The sequence below is a fragment of the Lepidochelys kempii genome, chromosome 15 (genome assembly GCF_965140265.1).
Source record: "Lepidochelys kempii isolate rLepKem1 chromosome 15, rLepKem1.hap2, whole genome shotgun sequence".
NCBI lineage: Eukaryota > Metazoa > Chordata > Testudines > Cheloniidae > Lepidochelys > Lepidochelys kempii.
This window is the reverse complement of record NC_133270.1, coordinates 13,384,616-13,409,046: the sequence shown is the minus strand read 5'-3', so window position 1 is coordinate 13,409,046 and position 24,431 is coordinate 13,384,616. Positions and strand designations below refer to the sequence as shown.

Genomic DNA, 24,431 nt, shown 5'->3' with positions numbered 1-24,431 from the left:
TTCTATTGCAGATCTGTCCCCAAAACGTTGTAGAACTAGGTGTTATCCTTTTTAAAAAAGGGGGGGGGGAAGGCAGCTGATGGCTACCCTCTTCTCCCCATAACTGTGGAGTGAGAGCTGATCAATTGTAGCCAAGATAGGTACATTTGCAACATATATTCACACTGTGCATTTTGGGGATAATATTTGTGTAAATTTTATATGCAAAACTGACATTGCCTTTGGCCTCCTGGTAAACTATTAATGCAGCCCTTGGTATCCTAATATGTGAGCATCCTTACCTGGTACATAGTTAAAGTTTTTCTTTAGAAAAGGCTTTCCTGTTTTCCATTATTTGGCCTGCAGAATTACAGAACTTCAGGCTGTAATTGGTATTACTTTTTCAGTGAGAATCTATAAATGATTTTTTGTAGGTTCTAATGGAACTTCCAGACCTAAGGGGATTTGTAAATATGTAGCATAAACTTTGAGATCAAGCTTAGAAGCTCTTTGTCCAAATCTCAGATGATATATCCTCTTATCAGTCAAGGTTAGGTTTTCCCATCTCTAAACGTTCACTGGGAAGATGGAGAATTTTCTCTTTTAAAGAGAATTATTTCATATAACATGGCTCCTTCCCATCTGTAGTGGAGCTCACTCATCCAGAGCTGTGGATGCCTGTTGGGTTGAGATTTGGAAAGTTCTGTTAACTGATGTTTGTGAGATCTATCAAACTTTCAGTAGCCATTACAGACTCCTCTGAGGTTCAATCTTCTCAGCAATAATCCAGCTGCCTTCTTTGACCCCTAGTGTATAACTAGATCATGATATCCTACATGTGTAGTTGAAATGTGGTAGAAAAGAAGGGATTACTGTGCAAGACAACGCCCTTTTTTTTACTTGCATGAATTTCATTAATTATTGCAGGTATTCCTCCACATCCTTTGAACTGGGGCCTCTTCTTTCTCATTTTTCTGTGTCTTTGGTGGTGATATTCTTCCTGAATGTCAGGGCTGGTAAAATGTAATGCATTTGTTAGAGTAAACCACCTAAATGTGCAGAGGGAAAGGTAATGAGAGAGCTTTTCAGTGACTTTTAGAATTTGGGAACATCAAGCTGAGACACCAGTCTTCAGTAAATGAAACTGGAAGAGAACATAAGTATCACAAATACAGAAGGTAAAAGAATGGTATTAGGTTACAGTGTAATGGAAATGGACATATTGCAAGAGTGATGAGCATGCAGAGACGTGGAGAACATTTGGGTGTGAGTAACAGAGAAACATTAAAGTTGTTTTCTGCATGTTCTGTTCCATATAGGCTTTTATTCTGTGTTCCTCGCCGTAGTATCTGAGTGCCAGGGTTAGGAAAATTAAAAATAGGAAGCATTTAATTTAATGTGAAATTCAGTTATCAGACCTTGTTTGACTTACGATGCTTGTGATGTTCTAGGTGTGGGTACTGCAAAAGGAGCTTGCAGTGTCTACCTCTGAAGATACTCATCCCTACAAAGAGGAACTGGAGACAGCCCTGGAGCAGTGTTTTTACTGTTTGTACAGCTTCCCAAGCAAAAAGAGCAAAGCAAGGTACCTGGAAGAGCATTCTGTGCAGCAGGTAAGATAAGCACAGTTTACCTTTAGTGTAACACCTTAGAATGCTGAAGAACGTGGTTTTCTCCTGTGTCAATATGTTGAGCTGAATTAATGGGAAGGAGTCATAATTACTAGGGCCTTTTTTCCGGACCTGAAATTCATTTCCTTTATATATGGTGAAAACTCCCTGGATCCCTAAAATAAGTATGGAACAAGAGGGCTAGATGTTGGAAATAAAGCCAATTGTAGCTTTATCCATGCTATAAAAAAACCCCTAAACACCTAAAACACCAAACACCTGATCTTACAGTTGATGAATATGGAAAATGCAGGGTAAAGTGAAGCTGGTAAAATATTAAAATTTTTATCTTGCCAAAGCTCCGATGGAAAATATTGGTTAGTACTGATTATTAAAACTTATAAAATTCAGTTTGGGAGAAGCAGAGCTGTGTCCAATGTCCCGAAGACATTTCACTCATTGTTAGACTGTATAGCTTTACAATTTACCAAAAAACAGATGGTCATGAAACTGTCTCTTGTGTCTGGATTTTACCCAAGAAAACACTTAATAGGTTAGTGCCTCTGAAACCATAACATAATGAGCCTGTTAAGAATTTTGTAGTGCAGTCTGCTGAGTGTTAGTATTTTCTTGCTCATAGTCTGTCTGTGAATTATTCTTCTCAACCTCACCTCGTCCAATATGTATGATATGCTAGAGGGCCAAAAGAAGTGTCTCAGATAGACGATTTTGTAAGACTAATAAAAAGGAGGAGGAGATGAATGGGAAGGGCAAAGAAAGGGAAAAAATAAAAGGATTGTGGGAAAAGAGAATCCCTCCTGCTGGAAATGGCACTTCTTGTCTAAAGAAGGTGGGAGACTCTGGGTGAAATCCTGGCCCCACTGAGGTAAATAACAAAACTCCCATTGACTTCATTGAGGCTACCATTTCACCCTGTCTTCAGAAGAGCAGATTGGGGAAATATGACTCAATTAGCTTAAGATAGGAAAACTACAAACACCTGAACATTTTTTTAAAAATGAAGAAAAAAGGTGATGATGCAAGGATGTGACTGGCTATTTTATTGTTTGATTTGAAAATGCTTCCAACTCTGTAATTGCTGGGGACGCATTTGGAATTTTCCTTCTCCGTTACCGGGATTTGAGTTTCAAAATCTACAGCAAATGTAGCTCTTTCCTTCTATCTCTTCTCACATCCTCCATGTCAGTCTCCAAATCTCCTGTTTCCCAGGCAGGTCTAAGCAGACTCTCCAACTCTTCCAAGTAAAGCTATCCTTATTAAAAGCATTTGTTAAGTTACAGTTGAGAGCCTTAGCCTGTAATCACTGTGATGAACATTATATCTTAATAATGCCTTTGGGTGTTCCATTCTGGGAAGGTTGCACTGGTTTTCAGCTGATGTAATGTTTTTTTTTATCCTATTCTTAAAAAATGTCCCTAGCTTTTGACTTTGAGATAATTTCGCTCTCTCTTTCTCCCACCCTCTTCCCTTAAGGTGGATCTGATGTGGGAAGATGCGTTATTCATGTTTGAATATTTTAAGCCCAAAACCCTCCCTGAGTTTGATAGCTACAAAACCAGCACTGTATCTGCTGATCTGGCCAACCTTCTGAAGAAGATTGCTACGATTGTTCCTCGAACAGACAAGCCCATGTTAAGCCTAGATGATGTCTCTGGCTATATTGAAGGAACCTTCAGCAAGGTACAGTTAGTTGTGTTTAAAAAACTTCAAGGGAAGGAAATGGCTATATTGTTTCATTTTCACAGTAAGGGATTGTTGGCTGGTGTCTGATTTGACATTCAATGCTCACAAAAATCACATTTTAATTGGATTAGAATGGCCTTTCCAAAGCTTATAGTTTTACAAGGAAGAGGTACAATGTAGATGAATATGGATAGATTTAGGGATGTGGGGAAGTAGTATATACAGAGCTATTTTAAAATATGTTCCTGAGTCATCTAAGGTTTTCTGTGTTCAGGTACCATCTCTCCCAGAGGGTGCAGACTACTCTCCTCCAGTGGTGACTGAGCTGTATTACCTCCTGGCAGACTACCACTTCAAGAACAAAGAGCAATCTAAGGCCATTAAATTCTACATGCATGACATCTGTATTTGTCCAAACAGGTCAGTGTTGTTCATTCCCTTCAGTTTATCAGTGCTGAAATGAGGGACAAATCAGGGGTTTTGTTCTGTTTGGAAAGAAAGAAAACTTTCTGGTGTTTATTATTAGAAGTAAGTTTATCTTAAGGAGCATTTTGGGGAAAAAACCATATTAATTATTTGACATTTTCTTTTTGGTTTCTGAAATGACCAGAATTCAGAGAGAGTGGAAGAAATTGAATTATAATTAGGAAGAGCAAGAGGTATGATAACTGACTTGACTTTCTTTTCTCTTTTGCTCATTGGTTTCCCTGGGGCAGTGAGAAATGGAAACTATATGTCAGTGGTTAACTGCATAAGAAACACATACCTCTCTCGATGGATTAACTGCTTGGGCTGAGTTTTTTAAGTTCATTTAGATTTGCTGGCAGAGAGGTGCTCTAAAATGGGTCAAAATGGACAGAGCTGTATTGTTCTGATGACCACTAGTTAAACTCAAAAATATTTCTCTTGTCTGCCTTTTCAGTCTTCACCATCTCAAAGGAATTCTTTCTAAGGTGAATAAGCTTCACAGTCCCTCATTTTAAAAATTGTATTTTCTATTTTAAAATTCCTCCAAAAAATGAGCTGTAATAATCTTAAAATACCAATCGATAAACCTAGGACATGCAAATTAGGCTTTTTCCTACCAGTTTCCTTCTAATGCGATGGCAAAGGGATTGAAGTTGACTAAAACTTATTCTGAAGAGCAAAAATATTGTTAAATTAAGTCATATAACAAAGCAACAGGGAGATTGTAGGCACAGAACAAAGTTATATGTGTAAATCTGCAGTCAGAACAAACCTAGCATCAATGGTTGGTCATGGTTGAGTCTTCCAGCTTAGGAACTGGGATTTTTCAAGTGTTGAAATCTTGATTTGATGGCTTATGATAAAACGGCAGGAACATTTAATACAAAATGATGATTTTTTTGGAGGGGGAGGAGTAAAGCCTGTCAGCATTTGAGAGTGTCACTTTAAAATTCTGCTCCACAGGCTGCATTAATTTGTTACAATTAATTACCCAGCAAGGAATATCTTATATAGCAACATAGTATTTTCACCCCAGTTACTTGGCACATTATCTTTTCAAAATATCTAATTTTTAAAACCCCATGGAATGTGGGTCTTCAGATCACCTTTCAATCTGGCATGGAGTGAAGTTTTAAGTCAATGTTGGTAAGCAGAAACTTAAAAGTATTATAAATATGATTAACCATCTGGTGCTAGAATCACATTAAAAAGTAGAAGCTCTATACCATTGCTAAAATGTTTTAGCAATTTGGGTTCATCCAATATGGAGAATACCCTTGAATTTACTGTCACTTATAAGTAAGGATATGATTTAGTCACGGAGGTCATGGATTTCCTGACTTTAATGGACCTCTGTGACTTCTTCAGCTTCAGCCCCCTCCACAGGGGCTGCAGGCCAGGGCTGGAGCTGTCCTCCCCACAGCAGACAGGGCTGTCAGTCCCACTCTTGGCAGTCGGGGCCGGAACTTTTCCCCCCACAGCAGCAGGGGCAATCAATCCCCTCCTGCTGGTGATTTTTAGTAAAAGTCATGGACAGGTTGCAGGCTTTTGTTTATTGTCTGTGACCTGTCAGTGACTTTTACTGAAATAACTGTGACAAAATCTTAACCTTACTTATAAGCATAGTGCTGAATCTTGAGGTAATTCATTGCAAGGTAGCTTTTACCCTACCATAGCATGGCATGCACTCACCGCCGCAGCGCCTCCTGCTGGTTACCTCGGGAATTAGCTCTTCCAGCTCCAGAGCGCCTCCTGCTGGCTGGTGTCTTCCTACTGGTACCTGCTTCCTTTCAATCTCCACCACTGTACTTCAGGCCCCGCATTCCCACCCCAGCCCTCGGTGCCCCTTCTCTGGGGTACTGCGCCACAGCCCTGCCCCCAGACCCAGGGGTCATCCCCTTCCTGGGGAACCTCAGTCCTAAGCCCACCTCACCTCAGTGACCTACTGCCAGTCTTCATCTACCCCTTCCCTCAAGGGCAAACTGCAGTCTGAAATGGCCGTTCATCATTGGCAAGGGGGTTGGGCCTGCTGCTGCTTCCTTCCCTGGCTGCTTCCCCACAGCCCTAGTACCTCCTCCAGCCCTGAAAGCAAGGCCTCTGCCTGCGGGTTTGCCAGGCTGGTGCTTCCCTACCTCCTCCTGTCCTTCCCCAGAACTGCACTGTCCAAGGTACCCTTTTCTCTATCCAGGAGCCAGGTCCATCTCTTTCTCCAAGGCTGGAGAGAGACTGGCTACCCTTTCTGGTCTACCTTCTTTTATACTGGCTTGGCAAGCCCTGATTGGCTGCCTCCCAGCCTTTTCTGATTGGCTCCCAGCCCCCTCCAAGGGCTGGGTTTTAACCCTTTCTGAGCTGAAGCGCGGTGACTGCCCCACTACACATACATCAACATTTTCCTGGAGGGAGATTTTTTGGTTCCTACTAAGTCATGTTTCCATCAAAAAAGTATAATGATAGTAAAGACCGAGTGCCATCCAGTCCTGCCATCCAAAATGTTGTTGTGAATACCGGGCTGTCTGTTAGACAAGATTTGATCATGTTTAGAGGCTAGGATGAAAGGTGATGTGTACAGTGTCTCTCAGAATGTCACCACCGTGGGAGGATGTGCAGCGGGATTATTGTTTTGGAGAAGCCTGTGATGTAAGAAGGAAACATCTGGAGAAATAGTAAAAGGAATAATCACACTCGTGATTCAAAATGCTTTGCAGCGAGTAGTTTATTTGCCGTGTTTGTTCTTTCGTGCATAGGTTTGATTCTTGGGCTGGCATGGCGCTGGCTAGAGCAAGTCGAATTCAGGACAAATTGAACTCCAATGAACTGAAGAGCGATGGCCCCATTTGGAAGCACTCTACTCCCGTCCTCAACTGCTTTAAACGAGCCCTGGAGATCGACAGCTCCAATCTCTCTCTCTGGATAGAATATGGCACCATTTCCTATGCCCTGCACTCTTTTGCATCCCGACAGCTGAAGCAGTGGAAGTTAGAACTTCCCCCTGAAGTTGTGCAGCAGGTGGGGGTCTAAGTTAGAGCTGTGTGAACTTTTTGAAATGCATATTTAAATCTTATAATGTTTCTGATTAAAGCATTCAGTACTATTGGTGTGGAATTGCTACACTGCATGGTGACTTAGCAGCATTGCTAGTCACAGCTTCCACCCAGCTCTAGTAAAAATAAACATGTAACTTGCCAGCGTGAGCACTTTTTGAAATTTTTGTTAGTTTCTTCTCAAAATTAGTCTGTCTGAGATTTGAGCCTACTTAGACTCTTCCTCCAAAGATCACTCAAAAATGGCAGAACCAGCAGGAAAAAAGCCAAATACTTATGAATTTGTAATGAACTGCAAGTATCTACAATACATTTACTTTCCCTGTTACTAAACTTCATACAAATTACTTCAGAATAAGATGAAACACCTCTTTTTAAATAGGCAAAAGACCAGAAAATTGGGCAGCTCACATTTGTACCCACACATCATCATTTCTCTTGTGTCATAATGAGGGTTCTCTTTTTGTTACATTTGAGTTATTTACTTAAGCTCATGATCAAAACTGTTCAATGACAAACATCTCAATAGCATTTTCAAGGAAGTAATTTATGTGATAATTGACCCCTGACCAACAGCCATGCATAAATTATCTTGATTGTGAAATTTTCTGCTGATCCAAGGCAGAAAAGCAACTTTAATCTTTATAAACTTGGTCACTAGATATAGATAGTGTTGTATCCCCCTCTTTCTGACTGATACATTTATCTTCCATCCTGACTCTCAAGTATCAGATTACAGTGAAGGAATGGAAATTTGAAGGAAAAAAAAAGAAGGTGAATTGTCTCTGGTCTGTGAGCTGTTAAATACTCAACAAAATCTAAAGTTCCCCAGTATATGAATGGAAGAGAAGGTGCAATGAGAACACCTTCTCCTCTTGCCTTCTCGAAGGCTCTCGTCCATCCTGCAAAGGTTCTGAGAAAATGTGCTCTGAATCCTATTCCTCAGCATGAAGTTAAACCGTAATTACTTTTCCAGCAAAGGTAACTAAAGAATATGCCAGACAAAATATGGAAGAGGAGACTCAAAGAAACAGTACTGGTGTGAACCACTGTGTGGAATTAAAATGAACTTTCTTCCATGAGCTGAGTGGAAAAAAGGTCTTAAAATATCCTGTTGCAGACAAGTAGATAAATCACAATCTCTGGAAACAGAGAGAGACTTTTTTTTAGATAACTTTAAGCATCAGGAATCATGTAGGGATATATGGCTTAGTTGATCTTTCTAACTGAAAGTTAGATGGCTTCTCAGTGAATAAGATGAGCACCTTGAAGTGAATCAGTATAAAGAGTACTTGTCTCGCTCAGGAGCATAGTATGTCACTGGAGAGATTTGGAAATCATAGAATCACTTGCTGTGTTCAGACTGCAATAAGAGGCATGCAACGCGAGCCAATCAGAGTTTGTTTTGAATCTCTCCCCCACTTTTTTGTTGCTTTTTTGTTGCTTTTTTTTTTTTTGAATCTCTCTCCGCTTTTCCATGTAGTTTGTTCAGAGGCATATCTTCTCCTAAATCTTACTGGGGTTTTACTTGCGGAATGAGATATGAATTACTCAACTTAAGAAATGAGGCACTGTCTTAAAGACCATTGTTCCACCCAATATCGCTACAGATGAAGACCAAATGGCCATTACTTGAGTTTCTGAAGAGATCCATTAAAGTAATACTGTGAAATGGAAGGTGTTTGTGTCCTGAAAGCAGGAAAGAGTTAGGACTGCCTGATAACTTAACTGCACTGAAAGTTAATTGGTTATTTTCTAATCTTTTATATTGTCAGAATTTTAAAAATACCATTTTGTGATCACACAGTGCTAGATGTGTGAAAACCAAACTCTCAGTTAACTCAAGGTAGTGAATCATTTTCTTCAACACTTCTTGAGCTAGGCACAAAAGGAGCTGAAAATCTCATTTGGAAAACATGGGTCTTGGGAGGATCCCATGTTCAGAGAAAACGTATCTCAAGAGGCATAGTCATTCTTCTTGTCTTTTATTCAAAAGTCTCTAAGAGGCTCTAATCCTGAGTTAGGTGAACTGCAAAGAAAAATAAAAACTTGAGCTGAATTTCTGTGTTGAATGCCCCCATTAAGGAAGTTCTGAGGGATGTTCAACACAGAGTGGTGTTCGGCCGTCTTGGTAGATCTTGGTTCATGGAAGCTATCCCAGATGTCTCAATACAATTCATGGTATTTGTGATGTCACAGAATGATGCATTTTGGCATGTCTTCAGTGAATCAAGAGGTTATAAAAAGGTTCCACTAAGGTGGGGAAAGAACGTCTAAAAGGTTAATTATAACGTTGAATGTCTCCCACAACTTGGTTAGTGCGGAGCTTAACAAATAAATCTGGACTTAAATTTTTGCTTTGCAATTTGTCTTTGTATATAAAATGTTTTCTAGAGCAAATTTGCCCCAAGGGTTGGAATTCAGATTTTTGTCTTGCAGTAAAACAATCAGAAATGAACAAGGGTGTTCCCATGAAGCAAAATGAACATTATATGAGCTGTTGATAATTTGGATTATAAACAAAGTGGTGGCTGTCAGCAGCCATACTCCATAGCAACAGATGATTTACTGAAATAGCATCTCTAAACAAACATGTTTGTGGAAAATGCGCTGAGTTGATTTGAATTCATGAAGGCTAACTTCAGTGAATCTCTGTGCCTCCCAGAAAAACAAAATAAACATACAGTCAAATTTACTCATCCAGGTTCTTGCTGCTCTTTAGTGGATGCTATGAAAAGTATCTTAGCGTGTTCAGGATCTCAACTTCTCAATTCCTATTTATTCATAAAATATTAAAACTAATGGTGAAAGGTCAGACACCTAACCAAGGAGATTACACCAAATCAATTTTTCGGATCCTGTTTTTAGATTTCTTGCCTCTTCTAACGATAATTTGGGAAGGTGGTCATTGTAGAAAGGGAAAGAAATCCAGGGCTCTTTCCTAGCAAAATTGTGCCTGATTGGCATGAGTTCTCGGATACAACAGTGCCAGAATTAGTTATTTATTTATTTGCAATTTTGTAGTTAGACAGATTCATCTTTTTAGTTGGCCACATACAAATTGTGATGTAGTTATTGAGAGGTGAGAACCATAGGACATGGTGATGTTGATATTAGAGTAATTAAGAGTATAAACATTTGCTAGCACCTCTACTCCCATCTCTTCCAAAGCTCTCGAGGTGTTAGCATCCCAAATGTTAATGGGAGGAGATTAAATTACATTTTCACCTTTCTCAGTTTTGAATGTTCCCAGGTTTGAATATTTACCACCTTCCCATTCTGTATTTATATATGTAGTACCACCATAGAAGTGTGCAGAGCTTTACACACATAAGAAAAAAAGGCTCTTGACTATGTTACTGCTCTTAGTTACATTGTAACCATACAAGGTTTACTGTGGACTGCCATGTAACAGTGTGTTATTACATCTCTAAAGATTACTTGGTAATGAAATCTAAGAACTCCAGAATTAATTACCTTGAAGCCTCAAGTCATTACAGTCCATGCCATTCTTCACAATAAAAACATGCTCATTACTGTCTTGTAAACCTATCACAGTAAGGTACTTATTAAGGAATTGAATGGACAATACTTTAATTACCATTTGTAACAGAGTTATAATGTGGGTACAGACCAGCCAACTTAAGTTTCCATGCACCAAACCAGAATTTTTTTTTTTAAATGGTTTCACTCTTCTTTTTAAAATGAATGTGTTATAAAGGTATAAACCTTTGAAAAGGCTAAGCTTTCAGTGTAACAAAAGGTGAGTTAGAACAGCATGATTCTCCCTTTTAGGGATATATCGGTTTAAAAACAAACACAAAACCACTGTTGTTGTATACCAAACCATAATCAAAGGGATTCTTCTTAAATTAATTATGTAAAAGGGGACAGATGTGTTTTCTGTTCAAGTTCATAATTAATATTTAACATTATATTTAAACTCTGTAAAATAAAGCAACACGTTTCCAGACAGTACTTAAGACGCTGTCATTACTTTATATTCTTAAATATTTTTTAGTTCATCCTCGGGGAAGGCTAACCTTAATTTATGCTGTTTCATTTTGTAAAAATCAATACTGCTGCCCTGCTTATGAGGCTCAAAATCAGATTCTTACCAACTATTATAAAATGTATTTTTTGTGAATTCTAATGGCCTGTGTTCTAGTAGACTATTAGTTGCAGAGTTAGGTAAATATCCTTAATTCTTATTTTTAAATATATGTGTTGAGAGAATTGCTTACAATGATGGAAAAGAAACAGAATCACTGTCTGTTAATTTCTCCACAAGTGTTTTACATTTATACATTTTTTTTCCTTACCACTTTATTTGAGTCATTAATGTGAGAAGGCCTTTAACCGAATGAAACACAGATTCATATGCACCACATTTTATGAGTTTTCAGAAGCCATTTGGGTAGTTGGATACATTTTATATGCTCTGCCATTAAATCCAAAGGATTTTTAAATAACCTATTGCTTTTGTGAACTTTCATATGCAGCAGAATAAATTTCAACATTGTTCATCCCAGCTAAGGGTGAACTCATGTTTTCAGCATCTTGTCCCATTGCAGATGGAAGAGCGTCGAGACAGCATGTTGGAGACAGCCAAACTCTGCTTTACTTCGGCATCTCGCTGTGAGGGAGATGGAGATGAAGAGGAGTGGCTTATTCACTACATGCTGGGAAAGATTGCAGAGAAGCAAAAGCAGTCTCCAGCTGTCTATCTGCTTCATTACAAACAGGCAGGTCACTACCTCCATGAAGAAGCTGCCAGGTATCCAAAGAAGATTCACTACCATAACCCACCAGAACTGGCCATGGAGGCATTAGAGGTAAAATGGAAAAACACACACAAAAGCTTGGTGCCAGGTCTACTTACTAAACTGAATCAGAATTTAACAGCTGTTACCATGTTTTCAGTGTGTTGAAAATGTTGCCACACACGCATAGTTTAACCAGTAGACACCATTTTCTGTTTTTAAACCTCTGTGTTTTAAAATTTTGTTTTTTTCTCCCATTAGTTGAAATAACGATAATCATTATTATTAGAGTAGTGGCAATAGATGTGCATTGTACTTTCGAGATGGAAATATATTCAAGGCAAAAACCAGGAATCAAATGGAATTCCTAAATGCTTGCATTATAAAGCCAGTTTATAGGTATGGTACTGGTATCAGATAATGCTATTATTTATCACTTATTTAATAAGAGTCAAATTCACTTTACCCACATAAAACTCATCAGTCAGACTTTGAGGTTGAAATATAGGTGATTGGGGTGAAATCCATCCCCTCGCCCAGAGGCAGGGCATGAGCCCATGGGCTGATGTAGTAGTCACAGACCCTCTGCATCCATGGTGCAGCTTGTTAAGGACATTGGCTGTAGTATGTATCCAATGACCTCCTCCCATGTCTGTCCTCATTGCTTCATTCCATTGCCTGGAGGGAGCACATTTTTGTTCTGAAAACCTGTGCCGTTTACTTGACTGGGATGAACAGGAAATGTCCTGATGGGGTACATGTGACAGCAAATAACTTGCTCTGCAAATCTCAGAAATTTTTGTAGAGCAGGGCCTACTTCTTGGAACTAGTTTCAGAATTCTGAGCTCTCTCCTGATTTAATGGACTGTGTTTTGTTTTCCTAGGTTTACTTCCGGCTTCATGCCTCTATTCTGAAACTTGTGGGGAAGCCAGACTCTGGGGTGGATGCGGAGATATTACTTACTTTCATGAAGGAGGCTTCTGAGGGACCATTTGCCAGGGGTGAAGAGAAGAACACTCCAAAAGTTACAGAAAAGTGAGTGCTAACTTCCAGAAAATACTCTGAAAACATGCTTTTTCCACAACAAGTAGGCTTTTAATGTAAAGATTATTATTTGTGTAGACATCTACATAGATTCAAAACAGGTGTGCCACAAACTATTACAGTAACAATGAATGTGCTGTAAACCAACAGAAGTCCCAAATTGTTAAGACTTTAACTCACTCTTATGACATCTAGTGTTCCACATCATAGAACTTACATTATTGATTTTTCTGAGATCTCTGCAATATATAGGCACAATGTAAGGAGGAAGGTTAACAAGAGACGGGGACAAGCTCATCTTTGGATACACTGGTGAAACCATTATTTTTGATTAATTAGCAGATGCTTTACTTAAAAATCCAGCTTAATTTATTGACAGGAGCCCTCTAGCTTTGGTTTGTTAATGGCTATAAAGTAAGATGTCTTGACACAAACCATTGATGGGGATCCAGTTTGCCCTTTTTCATTTCTTTCCTGTGTCTTATGGTGAAAATCCATCTTGTTGATGTTGCTCATAGATTTGATTATATACAGAAGATAATGATGCAAGAGGAGCAGTCTGTTTCCATTTAATTTACATAGACACTGACTATGCTAATACTCTTCCTTTTCATTTTTGTCTTCTTCCCATCTACCCAGGGAAAAGACTTGCATGATTGATGAAGACTCTCACTCTTCTGCTGGAACAGTACCAGGCCCTGGGACTTCCCTCCCCTCATCCTCTGGTCCAGGTCTGACATCCCCACCTTACACAGCCACTCCAGTTGACCACGATTACGTCAAATGTAAAAAACCCCGTCAGCAGGCAACGCCGGATGGTACAGTCCCTGTTCTCAATACTGCCAGCACAGGGAGGTGCTTTAATCATGGGGGGCTTGACCTGGGAAGATCAATCTGCTCATTTCAAGGAGGGTGATGGGTCTGTGGTAACACGGGCAATATTGCTGCTCATTAACTTCATAAATTCACAGTGGTCAGAGCTTTAAATAAAACATTCAAGGTCGTCACCTCCCACCCAAACTAAATGGGAATGGGAGTGGGATGGAGTATGTGGCTATTAAATGGTCCTTCAGTAATGTGGCATATCTCTAGAGCCAATCATGTACTACTTGAGCTTATGAGGAAAGACTTGGGTTTAATTGATACCTGAGGTTGTACCATTTCAGTGCTTCCTTGACTTGGTGAGAATCTGAGCAGTTCAGTTAACTTTTTGTGATGTTCCATCCAAAAAAATCTCACCAGAGTTTATCCCATTTGGAATGAGGCAGGTGGCGACTGTCTGAATATATTGCTTATCAGCACAAGGTGATTTGCATGGTGGTCTAATAGACTTCATCTTTTAATTTTTTCTTTATTATTTACAACAACTGGCTAGCAGCACATTTCTGTGGATCATAAAATAACAGCTGATTGGTTTAGAAAGAAAAGTAGTAGGGCAGTGTAGTGGTGTCGTTGCAATACAAATTAATAGAAATCTACTATTTAGGAAACCTGACACTATCTTTTGGCAGGCAATTTTGTTTCAACATCACCACACTGGTGACCAGCTTAGCTATCTGTCCCTCTAGATTTGTGGCTACCAACATTCATGAATAAAGTACATATTCTGCAGAGTGCTTCTGCAGGTGAATGTTGATGGATTACAGCATCCTCCTTGAGGAACTGCTCTTCCTGATCTGAACTTATTTCTTTTGGGTGGGCTGCTTCCATGCCTGTCAACATTTCAAAAATATTTAAACCATAAAAATGTGACCCAATTTTGAAACCAGTAGCTAAATGTCCAGTACCCGACAAGGTGTATTTGTTTGCTTTTCTTCCCTACTAATAAATAACTTCTCGATTAAAACCAGCAGAGGGTTTTTGCATTTCCTTCACTAACCTGAATATTTAAAAGTTTGTTTTATCCAAACCTTCATTTCAGTATGCAGTAATTCATTCACGGTTTTAACAGAGAGACGGACAGAGAGTGTGTGTGTGTGTGTGTGTGTGTAATATGTATGTACATACACACGCACATTAGTGTGAATGAGTTGTATATAGGTAGGCACTTATACTGCTTTAGCTGCTCTGTGTCCTTTCTCTACCAGTCGTGTGTGTGTGTGTATATAAGTAAAATATAAATGAGAGAGAGAATAGGGATAAAGATTTAGGGCCTGATCCAAAGCCTATTAAAATCAATGGGAGTCTTTGCATTGACTTCAGTGGGCTTTGGATCAGATCAGACTCATACAGGATGTGCCTGGAAAGCAAGAAGTTTCTTTATGTAGCTAGTATGCTTTGGAAATCATTGGACAGTCACCTCTATTTGTTGGCAGGTACATTATTTACTTCTCTGTTGTCAGCCACATTCATTAGCAGATAGTTTTTGCCCTGTTAGTCAAAGATTCTTCTCGAATAATTCTGCTGTTACTTGGATGTGGGGCCAGTCATGACCTGCTTTTTTCCCCCCACTCGTTGTGGAGACTGACATTGCAAACGAAAAATGTAAAAAAAATTAAAAAGTATCCTAAAATAATATGCACTGTGCGATCCAATTCTCTGTCAGACTTCATATGCATAGGCCCTACAGCTTGCTGAAATGTTTTGTGGAGACAAATGAGTTGTTGCAGTTCATGTCATGAGTGCATTCACTCACAAGAAGGTATAATGGGTGATGGCATACTAATTTCCTGATGGGAGGAAGGTGGGCTACTTAGCAAAACCAAAAGGTGCAAGCTAAGGAGCTGCTACATCCATCAGGGCTGAAGCAGCAATTATAGGAGCTGCAAGCCTGGCATAGCATAGCTGTTGTCACAGCTATAGAGATTGTCAATTTGTAGAAGAAGCCAAGTTAGGGTGACCTCTTGGAAGGTAGAGTGTGACTATTACAGGTAGAATTGCAAAGCACTGCACCAATCATAATGCCTTATAAATTGCTGGCAAAGCCAAACTACAGCAGCAGCACACTGAAGAGCCCCAGGAAATTAAAATGTTTGCCTAGGGCTGCTGTTGCAGATGGAGGAGTGCTAACAGGTTGGGAAGCTCAGAAGTGACTCACCTTTGTGTGTGTGTGTGTGTGTGTATTACTAATATTGCATTGCTTTGCATTAATTTGCATAATACTTTTGTTAAAATATGTACTTTTTAAAGTAAAGTGCTACTGACATCTTTAACGCAACCTAATTGCCGCAGAAGTGTGGTGTCTGCATTTCCATTATACTGTTCCTAAAAATAGTCAATTGCTTTCTTTTTTTTTTTTTTTTAACTTACTACTTTGGGGAAACTTTTTGCTATTCTGACACCAGTTGAAATGGCCCACACTGGCATTGTTTGTGAATGAAATAGTTTGGCCCAAATTCAGTTCAGTTATCTACCCTAATTGTCTTAGTATTTTTATGTACTTTTTACCATGGCACCTGATAAAGGACAATAATATAAGTGACTACAATAGATCCCCCACACAAAAATCCCCTCTGCCTGAATTGCCAAAAGCGAACTTAGTAAATAACTCAGCAATGGTCCATAGTCAAACAAATGCTTTACCCAAGATATCTTGTACTGTACCCTGAGGTCAGCAAACTGGCTGACTTCTAGAGAGAGTGAGTTCATCCACAGACAGGAGCCCTTCACTGAAAATCACTGGACTCCAATCCTCAAGTGTGCACCTCTACACAGCTAAAATGTAAAGGGCAAGCATTTATTTTCAGGTGATGTAGCTGTAATGTCCATATAGTACTATGTAGTGTAGTTGTATCCATTTTGGTCCCAATATATTGGCGAGATAAGGTGCGTGAAATCATATATTTTAGTGGACCAACTTCTGTTGGTGAGAGAGACAAGCTTGCACCTTATCTCTCTCATATTGTACTATAACTGTCCAGCATATTTCTATATCTGTGAAAAGATGGACACGAAATTTGGAAATGACTGCTATAGTGTAGACCGTTTTGAATCCCTTTTGCATTGGTTTAGAATATCATGCTTTAGACAAACTGGAAAATATAGAGCAATAAAAGCTTGTAGAGTAGTACAGTACTTTACTGTACAGTACAGTACATACATTTCTAGCCCTGTCTCCCTATGGCAGCTGCTGACCTGCATCTTTCCTTCAGGAGGCAAGAAATATAGCTGAGCTGCAGCTAGTGTTTGCTGGCAGTTGTGCATGCACAAAACAGGTGGCTGCTTCTCTGTGCTCTTTCTTACTCATTCACCAGGCAACATCTCCTTTTCCCCTTTGTTGTGTTAGCCCAGTCTCTCCTTTTCCCTCCCCTTCACATTGCTGGTTTTGTAACCCAACAGAGTAAAAATCTGAATTTAACAGTGGATGAACCAAATGTAGACCTCTGTTGTTTACTATTTTAAAATAGCAGTCTGGGATTAAATAGGACATTTGCCTCACCTAGGATATCACTATGATTAACTTACCCAGCTAGAGGGCCAACTTTCTACTGAATGCACAGTGATTAAGCCGTGGATATGTGCAGCTCTTCACAGAGAGACGGGGAGAAAATACAGACTCTCAACAGTTACAGTCTCAATGTATTCAGCTAATCCCTGTTTTAAATATTGAAGTTAATTCAGAAAGAGAAAAAATAAAAGGTGTATCTAAATAAAAACAGTTATCCAAATAAGAAATCTAGTTCCCAGAGAGAGAACTGAAAAGTTTGTCCTTTTGCTGTGGCATCTGTCTTTTGAATATGTTGATGTTCAGCTATGTATGTATCTATCAATGAAGTGTTGTGAGACAGTGCAGAAAATGCATGGAATGCCCATTGCTACTGTAATGCTGAAACATTATATTATTGTTGTCTTTACCCTTGTCATTTACTGCCTTCTGTTCAATTATATGTGATTATCCTTTTTTTATGTTTATCTTTGCTTGACTGCTTTTGCAACCAATATTGCCCGTGCTGCCCCTAACCTTTATACAGTTCTGTTCCCTAGACATTTTCTTCCTGCTTTTACCTGTCACGGCTTGCTTCAATAATTGGCAAAAACTGCATGTTAAGCTCACTGGGAAAGGCTACTTGCTTCGTGCTGTGGGAGGAGTCCCACTTCATAATCCGCTGGTCCTGTGATTCTGCAAATGATGTAGAGGTGTGCAGTTTCTGTGAGAGTGGGATTCTCAAGATATTGATGAGTCAAAGGTGATCCATGAGGATATTGTGCATCAACTTGTCACTGGTGCCAAGAATTTAGTGAGACTCAAAGAGAGCGGACATTTAGATGGATAACCAGAATATCCAGAGTTATAACAGTTAATACAAACAGAGTTTTGGAAGGGATACAAAATCCTCATGCATCAGAGTTTAAACCAATCTCTCACTATTAGAGATTAGAATGAAACCTTCATGGCGGGAGATAATTGTACATTTGACTACTGTTGTGATTTGCACCTGCCTCTGTGGCATCTGGAACTGGATGCTCTTGGAGACAGGACATTGGACTAATGGATCCAGGATGGCAATTGCTATTATCCTGCTTTTTTATCCTTTCTGTAATTTAATCTATTTAGCGCCCCTATTTTAATGGGGTTGAATGAGGAAAAAATCTGAAATTGATATTCAGTATAAAAATTTATAAGAAGAACCTGACCAGATAAATGGAATGTTGATGAGCCTCTGTGCTCTGAGATTGTTGATGGTAGAAGTATAGCAGTTGTTAGAGTTACTAGTTACTAACATGTATCTAATGATTTGATGAAACTAGACCCAATCCAGGATTACATCTTTGACTCATTTTGTAAGGGAAGTCCCTTCTGTACGTGGAGAGAGACACTCTGCCTCAAGTGGTGAAGCTGCTCCAGTGCAAAACTCAACTTTTTATCTTTTTCTTTTAAAAAAAAAAAAAAATTAATTACATGAAAGTGCATTTTGATTCCAGATTTGTGTAGTGTCAACTATTATGGCTGGGGTCTATTTCAAGAATCACAGTGGTATGAGGCCAAGTAATCCCAAATGTTTCGACTGCATACCATTGAAGATAAACGTGTGTGTAAGCTAGAGTTCTTTGAGTGATGGTCACTAAGTGTATTCCAGTCGAGGTGCATATGTGTTCCATGCACCTGAGATGGGCAGATTTTTTGCTTGTGCTGCGCCTTTCTCCTCCTCCCACTCTGAACCAAGGGCATAAGGGGTGGTGCAGACCTACCACTTTTCCAGTTCCTTTCTACTGCATGTGGTCTGAGACAGAACTTCTCTAGTGTCCGTAGCTTTAGCTAGTGTTCCTGTTCAAAAAAATCAGATGCTGTTAAGTTTTAGCAGTTTTAGATAGTGTAGTTAAAGTAGTTCAGAGGTCTGGGGGCACCCCCACACAAACACCTCTCCCCCCATATGGGGGTGCCCTGTATGCCCAAGATCCCAGGGTGTGCAAGTCCTATCCCTGGGTCTTCCTGGTCACCGACTTCCACACTGCATGCCTCTATTGCCTTGGGGAAGCTCATAATCCTTCTAAGTGTAGTATCTGCCCTTGCTTTCCTTGCTGAACCCATCAGTCTCATGAATTCAGGCTTTCAAGATTCCTGATGGACAATTGTGTGAGACTTCAGTCTTATTCTGGCCCATCACACTCTTCTGCACATCAGACAGAAGCATTGAGAAGCACCCCTTTGATCATGGTGGTCTCCGCCTCCAGGGCTGCTCAGGGCAGAGTTAAGGACTCTTCCAAACAGAGACATGAGGAGGGTAAAAGCAAACACTCTCACAAGACACGTGCGAAATCTCCTGCCAAGTCCTCACCGAAAAAGAAGACCTCCTTGCTGACAACTTCTAGGTCAGTAAGACCCCACACCTTGATATGGATGTGTCTGGAACTCCTAAGGAGCATGGTACTGGTTCCTTGACAGGGAGAATCAAGAGTCCCCCAAAACAGTTGATAGCCAAAGGGACAGACCTATCTCTGGTAGTGACAATGGAAAGAAGAACATGGACACATCCTACACTGATGGTACCAGCATGAAGAGATAAGAAATCATTGTTACTGAAAACCACTGTCCTTCTGAAACCAGCACTGCTAAGGGACAGAAACTGGGTCCACTCTCCATCAACAGACTAGATACTCTATCCCGGAGGACCTTACTATCTTTGCAGATCTGGAATCGCTGATACTGTCAGATCCGGTCCTAACCACGGACCTCCTGACACCATCACTTCACCACTCTCCTGTACTATCAGCCAACCAATACATAATGAGACCTGGTACTGATGGCGCCACCCATCAACATAGAGGCCTTATTTTCTTCCACTTAGTCTAGAATTAGCGGGAGAGCTTCACCAGCTTTAAGGAGGCAGGAAGTCAGCCCTGACAGAGTCTCCAAAATATCATGGGTGCCTTCATATTCTCATAGGAAGGACTGCCCACCTCAGGACCAATGGTACCCTCCTCTCTGGAATCCACCCCATTACCTCTATTATCCCTCGCACTAGCCTTATTAGTGTCCCTGAGATCCGTCTTTGTGACTCCCAAATTTTTGAGATCTCAATGAGAGGCAAGGCAGGATTGCCACCTGGGAAAGAACCTCAACTTAATCAGGAACACTCTGAAGAAGAGGAGAAACCCATATAGCTGGAATCATTCACCCTGGTGGGATGATTATCATTGTCCTCATCAGATGAGGTGATCACACAATCACCATCACCACCTGACTATAGGCAGTTCCAAGACCACCTTGGGAGAATTGCAGACACGCTGCAGATACCTCTGCATAAAATGCAGGACATCACTCATGAGCTGATAGATATCTTCCAAAGAGCTGGTCCGAGGAAGGAGGCACTGCCTATTAATGAAGCCATTTTAGAACCAACCAGAATGGTCTGGAATACTCCAGCTACTTGTGCTGTCATTCTGAAAAGAGCAGAGAAGAAATATTTTGTACCATTGAAAGAGATGGAATACTTACTTACTTTTCATACTCCGAACTCTGTAGTGTTGCAGGCTGCCACCAAAAGTGACAAGCAGCATCAAACCAGATTTACACCCACAGGTAAGGAGGCCAAATGTGTAGACCTCTTTTGAAGAAAGAACTTCACTTTGGTGAGTGTACAGTTTCATTTAGTGAAATAGAACCAAGCTTTAAAGTTGAAATATGGTTGTATTAATTAATTAGCCTCCTAGTCAATGGCAGCATCTATAATTATGAGAAGGGATTCATGGCTCCAATCCTCCATATTTACCAAAGAAGTCCAATCTACTGTGCCTCTGGATCTGCCTCTTGAGAGAAATAACCCATTCAGCATGAAAAAAGATAAATTTGTTACATACCCTTAAAGACCCATGAGCAATTCTTCACCCTCTGGGTATCTATACCCTGGGGCCACAGAGGAAGTATCTTAAACCTCAGTCTTACAGGCAGCGTCCAGCCCCATAACCATTCTACCATCAAAGGATTTATGAGTTCCTAGCAAACACCAAAGATTACAACCCAGTAAGCAGAACTTCTCCTCTTCATTCTCCTTCCAGCCCTAGCCTCCCACCAGGAAATCCTTTTCATGGGGCTTTCAGAAGCCAAGAATCAGGCCTCTGACACATACACAGGACTCCTGCACCCTATTTGAAGGTCATCTAGTTCACTTTTTCTCAGCATGGCACCGAATAACGTCAAACAGATGGGTTCTAGAGGTTATCACTACTAGTGATATGACAGAGTTCCTGTCTGTTCTCCCTTCAGAATCCCCTTCCATGTCCCTCTTCAGTGACCCCTCTCAGAAGAAGATGCTCAGAAAGGAAGTAGAGTCCTGCTCCATCTGTAAGCCATGGAACTGATACTGCTTCAGCACAAGGGAAAATATTCTACTCAAGATATTTCCTCTTCTCCAAGATGAATATACCAAGATTAAAAACTAGGAACAATATAATCCACAAACTAGTTTGGACCAGTTGGGGAACAGATGCTCACACTTTGTAGACAGCCACCTTGGTCTCCATCTTAAGAACATAAGAACGACGTACTGGGTCAGACCTATGGTCCATCTAGCCCAGTGTCCTGTCTTCCAGCAGTGGCCGGTGCCGGATGCTTCAGAGGGAATGAACAGAACAGGGCAGTTACCAAGTGATCCATTCCCTGTCATCCAGTCCCAGCTCCTGGTTGTCAGAGGCTTAGGGAAACCCACAGCATGGGGTTGCATCCCTAATCATCTTAGCTAATAGCCACTGATGGACCTATCCTCATGAACTTATCTAATTCTCTTTTGAACAGTTATTCGTTTGACTTTCATAGCATTCCCTGGCAATGAGTTCTCCACGGGTTGAATGTAGATTCAATGAAGAAGTACTTCATTATATTTATTTTAAACCTGCTGCCTATTAATTTCATTGGGTCAACCCGGTTCTTTTGTTACATGAAGAGTTAAATAACGCTTCCTTATTCAATTTGTTCATACTATTAATGATTTTATAGACCTCTAATATATTCCCCCTTAGTCGTTGTCTCTCTTCTAAGATGAACAGTTCCAGTGTTTTTAATCTCTCCTCATATGGAAGCTGTTCCATACTCCTGATCATTTTTGTTGCCCTTCTCTGTACTTTTTCCAATTCTAATCTATTTTTTTGAGATGGGGCAGCAAACAGAACTGCAAACATTATTCAAGGTGTGGGCATACACTGTGGATTTATATAGGGGAATTATGAACTTTTCCATCGTATTACCTAACTCTTTCCTATGGGATCCTAACATTCTGTTCATTTTGGTGTTTGTTTTGTTTTGTTTTGTTTGTTTGTTTGACTGCTTCTGCACATACAGCAAATGTTCTAGGAGAACTATCCACGATGACACCAAGATCTCTTTCTTGAGTGGTAATAGCTAATTTAGACCCCATCATTCTGTATGTATAATTGGGATTATGTTTTTCAGTGAGCATTACTTTGCATTTAGCAACATTGAATTTCATCTGCCATTTTGTTGCCCAATCACCCCGTTGTGTGAAATCGCTTAGTTAAATAGAAAGCTGATTGCAAAGAGTTACAATCTTGAGTAATTTTGCTTTCTCGGCAGTTGAATATCTGGCTTCCTGTCTTCACCCATATTTTACTATTACTACTGAAGAGAAGCAGCAGTAATACAAGGGTACAATCATGCAATAACACTCATCTATGGTGATCTCAAAACTCCTCCAAAATGCTGCCTTTGGTCCAGGAATCTTTTCTGGTTAGTTGCCAAGCTCTCAAAACCTTGGGACTATCAGCAAAAACCAAGTGGTGCAGAGGCTTTGGGGAAAGTAATGGAGGTAAAGAATCAAGGCCTGATCACAGATCCTATAGACCAGCCATCTAGCTTCACCATGGCACAAAAGCTTTGGATCACAGCAGACCACATCAGAATTTCAAACAGATGTTTGTAATTACCACTACTCAAATGGAAAATGAAGTATAGCCTGATATGTGAATGTGGAGAAGACAGCCAAACCAGGGAACAAACTAGTGAACCACTGCCCTCTAAGATCTTTCTCTGAAGGGAAAGCCTTGATTTATTCCAGGTCACCTGAAGCCACAGAGCAAATGACAGACTTGGATGTTGACCTTTTAATGTTGCTTTTCAGGTTGACATACAAAAGAAAAAGAATCCTCAAGAAGAAAGTAGGCTGGAGGCCCATACTAGATTTCAGACAGCTGAATGCCTTCATCTGCCTCCTGTGGTTCAGATGATCACCCTGGCCTCTATATTTCCCTCTCTAAACAAACGCGACTGGTTCACAGCTCCTGATTTAAAGAATGCTTATTTCCACACCAACATCCACCTAGCACACAGGAGGTTCCTTCAGTGCACCCTCTGTTTGGACCATTACCAGTACGGCGTGATCCCCTTCTGTCTTTTGATGGTGCGATGAGTGTTCACAAAGGTGACACTGGTAGTGGCAGCACTTTTGAATGATCAGGGCACGCCGCTATTATTCCGGTACCTTGAAGTGCTGGCGACTCCTGGGGAAGCTGTACCGAGACGTTCAGAGGGCAGTCCTATCTTTAGTCCAAGTCCTATGTTCATTAGGACTCCAAGTAAATAAAGAAAAGTCCATTTTAGCTCCTGTGCAGATTATACATTTTATTAGAACAACCCTGGATTCGATCAGAGCCAAAGTATACCTGCCTCTGGACAGATTCCAAGCTATGAAGGAGCTCATCATCAGCTTCAACTGTGCCCTCAGACAACAGTATGATGCTGTCTCTTCCTCCTACATCACATGTCCTCTTATATGTATGTGACACTCTTTGAGACTTCATCTCTGATATCTACATGTGTGGTTGTGGACAAAGCAGTCTCATGTCCCCACAGTGTTCTGACTTAGCTTATCTGGTAGGAAAACAGATTAACTGTGTGTGTGTGTGTGTGGTAGTGGGGTCTCTTCGTCCCTCCCCAACCCATGAAAAGATGGGTCACAGACACCTCCGTACTAGGCTGGGGAGGCCATCTGAATGAACATGTAGCACAGGGTAGTGGTACCCAACAAGAATCACAGTTACACATCAACCTCCTAGTTCTGCAGTCTGCATGAAGCCTTCACACGATTTCTACCACTTATTCAGACCCTACATGTTCAGATCATGTTAGACAACAGGGCAGCAGTTTATTATATCAATAAATAGGCAGGAGCAAGATCCAGCCTTCTTTGCATAGGATCTGTCAGTGCCCTCCTTCCCCTCTGCTGAAAATACTTCCAAAGGTTATTTGTGGTACAAAAGGAACTGGAGGGGTAGTAAGTTTTCACCACCCCTTATGCTCTCAGTTTGGAGCATGAGGAGAAGGATGCAGACCTGGATCAAGGGACATTGCTAGCAAAAATTTCTGGTCTTCAGAAATGGAGCGCACACATACCTCAAATGGAATACACATAGGGGCCACATATCTCAAAGA

At 40.4% G+C, this 24,431-nt stretch overlaps 1 protein-coding gene across 4 annotated transcripts in view; it reads left to right on the top strand.

The window, feature by feature from the left end:
* CABIN1 (calcineurin binding protein 1) overlaps positions 1-24,431 on the top strand; it is a 206,298-nt gene that overhangs the window by 42,498 nt on the left and 139,369 nt on the right. For 2 of the 4 annotated variants that reach the window (XM_073312662.1, XM_073312663.1), the window contains exons 21-27: positions 1,431-1,592; positions 3,084-3,290; positions 3,568-3,713; positions 6,506-6,767; positions 11,377-11,637; positions 12,450-12,601; positions 13,250-13,428. In XM_073312662.1, the coding sequence (XP_073168763.1) occupies positions 1,431-1,592; positions 3,084-3,290; positions 3,568-3,713; positions 6,506-6,767; positions 11,377-11,637; positions 12,450-12,601; positions 13,250-13,428 (1,369 nt within the window). Of the gene's footprint in view, positions 1-1,430; positions 1,593-3,083; positions 3,291-3,567; positions 3,714-6,505; positions 6,768-11,358; positions 11,638-12,449; positions 12,602-13,249; positions 13,429-24,431 lie in introns of all 4 variants that reach the window. The other 2 variants (XM_073312661.1, XM_073312664.1) reach the window with 2 other exon arrangements.